Below are 9,858 nucleotides of genomic sequence, written 5' to 3' on the forward strand. Positions count from 1 at the left end.
CACTGCAGGATGTATCCTCTCCACGTCCACTCTACCTAGGCTTTTCAATATTCGATGAACTTCAATGATAACCTCCCTCATTCATCTAAACTCCAGCGAGTACAGGTCCAGACCCATCAAATGCTCCATATATGTTATCCCTATCATTCCTGGGATCATTCTTGTAAACATCCTCTGGATCCTCCACATTTCCACCAGCTCCTTCCCCCCGTCCCAAGATTCTGCCCCTCACTTACACACTAGGAACAACTTACAGCGGAGAATCAACTCAACAATGCACATGTCCTTCAGTACCAGAGCACTGAGAGGAGGTCCTTGCAGCTACAGGGAAGCGTGGAGACATCATACAGACAGTGCTCGAGGTTGAGAACGAACCTTGTTCTCTGAAGCTCTACCACCTGTGCCACTGTGACGTCTGTAAGCCTTGCATTCTCCTTGCTGCTTTTCAAAGTTTGCAAATTCCCAAATGATTTACCTCTAGATTTATGTAATTCATTGAATTTCAATTTACAAGCTGTGGTACTGTGAGCTAATTGATGTTTCTGGAGTAATGGGTCGCGAATGTAACCATTACTCCAAACAGGGTCCAGCCAAAGCTTACAGCCACCGAAGCATCGCTCATTCATCGGTGTTCCTTCACACATACACAGCATGTTGTTAGCTCGTGCTGGTTGTCAATGTACGCTTTGATATACACTGCTGTGCAAACGTCTCAGGCACATATATGTATAGCTCAGGTGCCTAAGACTTTTGCACAGTTCTGTAGTAATTTTATGTAGCACTATACTGTTGCTGCAAAAAAAATCAGATTTCTTGACCCATGTGAGTGATGATAAACCTGATTCTGATATGGGTCTCTATTGTGGACTGAGAGTGGGAAGGGGGCAGTGAGAGAGGAATCATGGAAGAGTAAGGGAGGGAACGGGAAGTACCAGAGAGATAATGATCAATATGGAACCTTATGACCTTGCCTGGTGTCTCAGAGCTGGGTGTGTCTGCACCCGCCCCTGGCACATCTTCTCTACCACCTGCCCACACCTCTCCCGTTCCCAACATCCTCGCCATTCCCAACATCGTTTGCTCCCACCAGATTTACAAACTCACTCCCCGCTCCACATACGTACCTAAGACTTTACACAGTGCTTTGCATGTGATAAACAAATTAATCTGAGTTAGCACCAAGTTGCAGCCACACCTAAAGTACTGAGTTTAGTACTGACACAGGAAAGGATTCCCTGCCACATCCTAGGAAGATCAAGAACTAGGTAGACCAGAGATCTAACTCTTCCATTTATTGAGAGAAGTTGCAAGGTGTCTGTGTGTGTGTGTGCGTGTGTGAGAGAGAGAGAGAGAGAGAAACTGTTGCCTTACTCCTGATCTTGATTGGCCTGGAAAGATCTGAATTCACTAAAAGCAAAAACATAAAGCTCCTAAGACAATTAATACAGAAAGGATTTACAAGTATGTTGCCAGGACCCAAGGGACTGGCTTATAGGGAGAGGTTGGGTAGGCGAGGACTTTGATATGTCACCCAAAGCTTTATCAGATTTCTACAGATGATCCATGGAGAGCATTCTGACTGGTTGCATCACTGGCAGGTGTGGAGGCTCCGATGCACAGGATCAGAAAAAGCTGCAGAGGATTGTAAGCTCACTCAGCTCCATCATGGGCACCAGCCACCAAACCTGTGAGGGAATCTTCAAAAAGCGATGTCTGAAAATGGTGGATCCATCACTAAGGTCCCTCGCCTTCCAGGACATGCCCTCTACTCATTGCTACCATCAGGGAGGAGGTACAGGAACCTGAAGACACACACTCAATGATTTAGGAACAGCTTCTTCCCCTCTGACATCAGATTTCTGAACCCATGAACACTACCTTGCTATTTTGGTCTCTTTTTGTACTGATTATTTATCTTTCATATATTTCTTAGTTTCTTAAGGTTTTTTATAGGGGATGGTAATGCTGAATGTGCAGGAATCTTCCAATGAGGATGACTATCCAATCATGCGTGAAGAAGTTGAAGCCGCTTCTACGATCACTGAAGTGCGGGAAGTCAGCAAGAGTTGACAACATCCCTGCTGAACTGCTGAAGCATGGAGGAGAGGCCATGGTAGACATGCTTACCACCATCTGCAATAAGATCTGGCAGACAGGTGAATGGCCGACACCTTGGACTCAGTCGTTGATCATTGTGCTTCCCAAGAAAGGCAATCTCCAACTTTGCCAGAATTACCGTGCCATCAGTTTGATCAGCCATATAAGCAAGGTAATGGTCAGAATCATCTTGAACAGACTGAAACCTCAGGCAGAAGACATCATTGCCAAAGAACAAACAGGCTTCCGTAAGGGCAGAAGCACCACTGAGCAGATTTTCAACCTCTGCATCCTCTGTGAGAAACACCTTCAGCACCAGAGAGAGTTCTACCACGTCTTCATAGACTTCAAGAAGGCATTTGACAGAGTCTGGCATGATGCCTTATGGGCCACCATGAAGAAATTCAACATGGGGCAGAAGCTGATTCATACAATCCATCAGCTTTACGCCAAGACAACCAGTGCAGTGCTCGCTCAGGGCACCATTGGGGAGTGGTTCCATACCTCTGTAGGAGTCCGTCAGGGCTGCCTCCTCTCCCCGACTCTCTTCAACGTCTTCCTGGAACAGATCAGGAGTGTTGCCCTTGAAGATCATGTGGGCACAGTCAGCATCGGTGGGAGGAACATCACAAACCTAAGATTTGCTGATGACATTGATGGACTTACAGGAAAAGAGAAAGAACTGGCCAACCTGCTCAGCCATCTTGGCAGAGCCTCCACAAAGTTTGGAATGGAAATAAGTGCCGAGAAAACCAAGCTCATGGCAAATGCCAATGGTGCCATCACAACAGACATCTCAGTCCATGGTCAGAAACTTGAGACAGTGCAGCAGTTCAAATACCTGGGGGCCACCATCAGTGATGAAGGATGAAGACCAGAAGTTCTGCCAAGAACCGCACAAACAATGACTGCACTATCCAAACTCAAGACAATATGGAGGGACAGAAACATCCCCATGAAGTACAAGATCAGCCTTCTGCGTGCATTGGTATTCTCCATCTTCCTGTACGCATGTGAGACATGGACCCTCACAGCAGAGCTACAGAGGAAGATACAGGCATTGGAAATGAGATGCTATCACAACATCTTGGGCATCTCATACTTGGACCACATCACAAACGAGCAGGACCACAAGACCATCCAGCACCACATTGGCCCCCGTGAAGACCTTCTCACAATGGTGAAGAAAAGAAATCTGAGATGGTACGGCCACGTAACAAGATCCAATGGCCGTGCAAAGACCGTTCTACAAGGAACTGTAGAGGGGAAAAGAAGGAGAAATAGACAGAGGAAAAGATATATGGACAACATTAAAGAATGGACAGGGAAAACATTTGTGGTGACCCAGGCACTGGCACACAACTGCGACAGATGGAACAGACTGGTGCAAAGCTCGTCATGACGGCGCCCCGACGACTCCACCGGGAGTTAAGGGCGCAAGGAAGGAAGGAATGGAGACAAGCTCCCACTACCTATTAAATGCTCCCAATGGCATGCACCTCAAATAGTCCAGTTCCTGGCCTTCACGTCTGGCTTAGCTACTAAGCCCAGCAAGATTGTTTCTACCATTTCTTCTTTTCCAGCCCTGATGAAGGGTCTCAGCCCAAAACATTAACTGTTTATTTCCCCTCCAGAGATGCTGCCTGACCTGCTGTGTTCCTGCAGCTTTTTGTGTGTGTGACGACATTAGGCTCACCTGTGCAGTCGGGAGGGGCTTCGTAAAGCTCACAGTGTGCTGACCCACTTCCAACACCTCACTCTCACAACCGCGTGCCGTACCATGATTCAAGGCTCATCTCTGCTCTGAACTCAGGCTGTTGGCCTGTAACTAGCAGGCTCCTGAGTCGCCTGCAGTGACAACAGGCTTCGTGGCTGTGGACTGACTCACTTTCATGAACTTCAGTTCTGGATATTATTTGCTTATTTTTATTGTTTGCATGATTTGTCTTTTCACTGCACATTGGGTGTATGATTGTCTTTTTTTAATAGCTTCTATTGAGATTCTTCGTGTTGTGGCTGCCTGTAAGGAGACGAATCTCAAGGTAGTACATCAAACAAGAAGAAGAAGAAGAAAGCCCTTAACTCCGAGTGGAGTCATTGGGACGCTGTCATGATGGCGTTTTTTTTTAGCAGGCTTTCTTATTTTTATGAGGCCGAGTGGCTAGCTTGACGCTCAACCCAGCACGGATGGAAAGCGTACAAGGGGGCCGGCTGGATTCGAACTCGGGAGCCTTCGCTTGGAAGTCCAGCACTGATGCCACTACGCCACCAGCTGGCTACATCAAACAAGTACTTTGATCATAAATGTACTTTGAACTTTGAAGGTTCAAGATTGCTTTATGTCATTTCCAGTACATAAGTGTAAAGGAGAATAAAATCATTGTTACTCCGGATCTGATGCAGCACAGTAAAAAGCACAATAAATATAAATACATAAGATAGCTTATATACATAGACTGATTGTATGCCCATAAAGTGACACTAGGTACAGGAGTGTTTGTACAAAAGGTGACTGACAGCAAATGATTAAATAGTGATGGTGGGGATGTGGAGGGGTGGGTTAGTTGGTGAATGTGTTGATCGTCCTTACTTTTTGGGGAAAGTAGCTGTTTTTGAGTCTGGTGGTCCTGGCATGGATGCTGCGAGACTCTTCCCTGATGGAAGTGGGACAAACATTCAATGAGCAGGGTGGGTGGGATCCTTTGTGATGTTGCTGCCTTTTTCTGACACCTTTCTGTATATATGTCCTTGATGATGGGTAGGTGGTGCCATTGTAGAGTCTTCCTGCCCACTGCAGTGCAGTTCCCGTACCATGCTGTGATGCATCTACTGCACATCTGTAGAATGATGTGAGTATGGATGCACAAAGTCCAGCTCTCTTCAGAAAGTAGAGGCCGCCAAAGGAAACTACCCTCTGGTAAAGTGCTATAGGGCTATTAAACAGAAACTTCAAGTCATCTTAAAAGTTTCTTCCCCCAAGCAGTTAATCCAATCAAACATTCTAGATAGCCCCCCACCTCCTCTATCTGCTACCCTGTCACTGTATTGTGACCACTTTTTGTTCTATTTCATTTTATTTATTTATTGGGACACAATGCCAAACAGGCCCTTCTGCCCTTCGAGCCACACCATCCAGTGACCCCCCCCCCCACTTACTCCTAGCCAAATCACAGGACAATTTACAATGGCCGATTAACTGACCAACTTGCACGTCTTTCGATCGTTGAGGAAACCGGAGCAGCCAGAGCAGACATGGGGAGAACGTGTAAACTCCTGACAGACAGTGATGGGAATTAAACCCGGGTCACTGGTACTGTAAAGTGTTATGCTAACCATCATGCTATCGTACTGCCACAATAATGCTGTTTATTTATTGTAAATCATCGTCATCATCAGGTGCCATGCCCAGTTTGAGCTTTGACTGCCATGGCCCACACACTCCTGTTTCGGGTCAAGTGGATCAATTCATTGGTATTCACTTCCAGTTCTCTGGCTGCTGTCTCCATCATCATTTGTCTTTGCCTTCCTCTTGCTTTCTTCCCTTCAATCTTTCCCATAATTACCGTGTACTCTAACTCCTCTTTCCTAATCACATGTCCAATGAAGTCACGTTGCCTTTTTATGATCTCATACATTATTTCTCTTTTTGTGTTTGCTCTGTTCATGACATCCTCGTTAGATATTTGTTTCATCCATGATATTCTTTGCATCCTCCTCAAAAACCACATCTCTGCTGCTTCAATTTGTTTCCTCATGTTACTAGATATTGTCCAACATTCTGAGCCGTATAACATAGCTGGATAAACGTAACATTTCAGTGTTCTGAGGCGGGTTGTCATGCCTAGTTTAGTATTGGTCAGTATACTCTTCATTCTCGTAAAGGTGTCTTTTGCCATCCCTATTCTTCTTTTGATGTCCATGTCGCACCTGCCATCTGATGTCACCCAGCTTCCTAAGTAGCAAAAGTTCTGTACTTGTTTTATGTCTTCCCCATTTATTCCCAGCCTGCAAATAGGATTCTCCTTCTTTTTGGATATCACCACACATTCTGTCTTTTTGTGATTGATAGACAGACCCATTTTTGCACTTTCTTCAACAACTCTATCAATTAAGTTTTGTAGATCTTCCTCCATACTTGCAATTAACACCCAGTGTCATCCGCATATCTAAAATGTGCATATCTAAAATATTGTAAATACATGCTAGTATTTATTGTATCTATGCACATTTCATTCCATATCTGTAATTTAACCTCTAATTTTTTTTTGCATAATTCCTTATTCCTTATTATTGTTGGGTGGGCACATGGCCAAGTGGTTAAGACATTGGACTAGCAACCTGAAGGTCATGAGTTCGAGCCCCAGCTGAGGCAACGTGTTGTGTCCTTGAGCAAGACACTTAATCACACATTGCTCTGCGACGACACTGGTGCCAAGCTGTATGGGTCCTAATGCTCTTCCCTTGGACAACATTGGTGTCGTGGAGAGGGGAGACTTGCAGCATGGGCAACTGCTGGTCTTCCATACAACCTTGCCCAGTCCTGTGCCCTGGAGAATGAAGACCTTCCAGGCGCAGATCCATGGTCTCGCAAGACTAAGGGATGCCTTTATTTATATTTATAATTGTTGAATCCTGTTGCATGTTGTGTTCTGACCAACACAGCACAGCAAATTCCTAATCCATGTAAATGTGTGTGGTGAATGAAGCTGATCCTTAATGCTCAGAATTCCAGGGCAGCAAATGACTTCTTCAGACTTACAACCATAAAACATAGGAGTAGAATTAGGCCATTTTATCCCATCAAGTCTGTTCCACCATTTCATCATGGCTGATCAATGTTCCCTCTCAGCCCTAATCTCCTGTCTTCTCCCTGTATCCCTGACCAATCAAGAATCTATCAATGTCTGCCTTAAGTGTACCCAAGCAGAGGCAATGTACCATCCAGGTGTCTCCATCGTACCCACAAAACTTCTCCACAGCAGTGATTTTTACCCTGAAGCTCTCTGCCTCATTTTGTGGGTCCACAGGGAAAGTCTCCAGCATCTCACCATGTTATTTGATCACAAAAGCCCTCTGGACTTTTGTCTACATGGCCTCAAGTTCCAACAGTGCGATCCTGGTGTTGAGTGGGAATGGGAATGGGAATGAAAATCCTGAAAGATTCTCCTTTTGCAAAGTAAGATACAATCTTTTTCATTAGGTGAAACCCGCTGAACTTTGAAAGACTGAATGTGGAGAGGTTATTTCCAAAAGTGGGGGAGTCCAGGACCGGAGGGCACAGCATCAGGATAAAAGGATATCCCTTTAGAATAGAGATGAGGGGGAATTTCTTAAGCCAGAAGGTGGTGAATCTGTGGAATTCATTGCCACAGACAGCTGTGGAGGTCGTCATTGTGTATTTAAGGAAGAGGCTGATAGATTCTTGATTAGTCAGATCATGAAAGGTTACGGGAGAAGGCGGGAGAATGAGGTTGCAAGGGATTATAAATCAGCCATGATGGAATGGTGGAACAGACTTGATGAGCTGAATGAATTAATTCTGCTCCTATAGTTTTATGGTGAGGTCCTTCCTAGTGTCTGTTTAATAGGAAACCAATTTCAAAATATAGGAGTATGAAGCTCCAGAATTAAATATGATTGACCTTAGGCATATTCAAAGCGCAACTACTAGGAAGTATGGAAGTTGGAGAATGGTGCATACAAATGTGAGATGAGAAGACAGTGCAGGAAAAAGAAGTTTAGATCCCTTTCAGTTCTCCAAAACTGTTGACTCCCTTTTTAACCAAGAATGTGTCCCTGTCATGTCAGGGGATTGTACTCAATGCCTCCCCCATCACTCAGTGGGTGGAGACTTCCAAATCAAAGTTTCCTCCGTCTTCATAGGATGGTCCTGAATTCTGAATACCCGACCCTCAGGAGTCTGCTGATGTTGGAATGCAGTCAGAAAGCAAATCGCGGGAGTGACTCACCCATCTGTCGCGAGAGGGGTGGGGCGCCGAGAGTGAATCACACAGGGTTTTAGATTCAGCCAGCTCTATAAAGGGCACAATCCTCCCCAGCATCTTCAAACAGGGTTCCTCAAGAAGCTGGCATTCATCATGAAGAGCCCTCAACACCTGGTATATGCCCTTTTCTCCTTACAACCTCAAGGAGGAAATGCAGGAGCCTAAAGACACACACTCAATGTGTTAGAAACACTTTTTTCCTCTGTTATCAGATTTCTGAACAGACCATGAACCCATGAACGCTACCTCATTATTCTTCTCTTCCACTCTTTATCATTTTATTTACATTGTAACTTCTAGTAATTTTTCTGTCTTGCACTGTACTGCTACCACAAAATGACAAATTTCACACTATATGCCAGTGATAATAAACGTGATTCAGATTTTGAATTGTCGACACTTCAGGTCAGGACCCTTGACTCCTAAAGCGTCTCGACGCGAAACATCAGCAATTCCTTTCCCACCCCACAGACGCTACTCAATCTGTTGAGTTCCCCCAGCAGTTTCTTTCTTGGCCTCCCTTTATCCACACTCCCCTACCAGGGGAAACATTCTTTCAGCATCTCCCCTGTCAAGGCTCTCACTAGCATTTTGACTCCAATGAAACCTGCCCAACCTTAATCCGTGAGGCTTTGACCTTTGGATCTTTCTGTGCCATTTCACTCTGCACTGGGTAAATCCATGAGCAGACACCCTGTTAGAAGGAATAATTGGCAGCATTGAGGAGCTTGACAAGTCACTTACCCGCTTGGAGTTCTTCCATGACTGTATCAGCCTCCTGACAAAATAATTCACTTGCAGTGTTACAGTGCAGAGGGGGTTGCAGAGAGCTCGGGCTCGCTGGGCAACACCACCCCCTGAGAGACAGGCAGTGCACAGACTTCACTAGGTAAGCAAACACTGGCCAGCACAGAGTGATCACAGACACTTCCTCTCAGCTGCTACAAGACTAGCACTACTGCCCTGCCCCCTCCCCAGTTCTGCTGTTTCAGAAACATTACCATAAGTCTCTGAGTAATCTAAATCTCCACACCATCAGCGTTTAAACAAAAGCCTGCCCAGTATGTGATTGTGCTGCAGAGGAGATTTACAGACTGGAAAGTTATAGCAGGGAGAGAAGACTGGATCAACATCATGGAAACCAGCCTCCCTTCTATGGTCCCTAGGTCCTCTGTTCTACACTACTCCCCAGGGCCCGAGCACCTGCTGAGGAATTCCTCTTTCACTTGCCTTCCGGAAATGTAACACCTCACACTTATCTGAATTTGTCATTGCTCAGTCTGCTCTGCCAGCTGATCAAGATCCCTCTGTAAATCCTGATAGCCATCTTCACGATCAGGTACACCATCTATTTAGTGTCATCTGTAAATTTACCGACAAGCTTGACAGTCTAAGCGGCCTCTAACCCTGCTGTATTTAAAGTATTCCGTGCTTTTGTTCCAAGATCACCTTTTCAGAATTGGTTTCACAGCTTCTCCCACCCACACACCCTGCATCTAAAACCTATCCCACTCTGTACTGGCCCTTCCATAGATCTAAAGATTAGTTTCACACTCAGTGACCACTTTGTTAGCTACTTTCTGTACCTAATAAAGTAGTCACTGAATGTATGTTTGTGGGTTTCTGCTGCTACGGCTCATGCTAAGGCTGGATGTGTTGTGCATTCAGAGGTGCTCTTTTGCACACCACTGACTGAAACAGTTTCTGTGGACTTCAGTCTAAATTTCAATTACACCACCCTCAGCAGAAAAGCAGA

The 9,858-nt window shown here is 45.3% G+C and overlaps 1 protein-coding gene across 2 annotated transcripts in view; it reads right to left on the minus strand.

Moving 5' to 3' along the window:
- Positions 1-8,993, minus strand: part of LOC134353865 (cytohesin-3-like) — a 113,133-nt gene extending 104,140 nt beyond the window's left edge. The window contains exon 1 of one of the 2 annotated variants that reach the window (XM_063062345.1): positions 8,847-8,993. In XM_063062345.1, the coding sequence (XP_062918415.1) occupies positions 8,847-8,865 (19 nt within the window). In that variant the 5' untranslated portion in view covers positions 8,866-8,993. The remainder of the gene's footprint in view (positions 1-8,846) is intronic. The other variant, XM_063062350.1, reaches the window with a different exon arrangement.
- Between the last annotated feature and the right edge of the window lie 865 nt (positions 8,994-9,858).

The sequence above is a fragment of the Mobula hypostoma genome, chromosome 11 (assembly GCF_963921235.1).
Source record: "Mobula hypostoma chromosome 11, sMobHyp1.1, whole genome shotgun sequence".
NCBI classification, from domain to species: Eukaryota; Metazoa; Chordata; class Chondrichthyes; order Myliobatiformes; family Myliobatidae; genus Mobula; species Mobula hypostoma.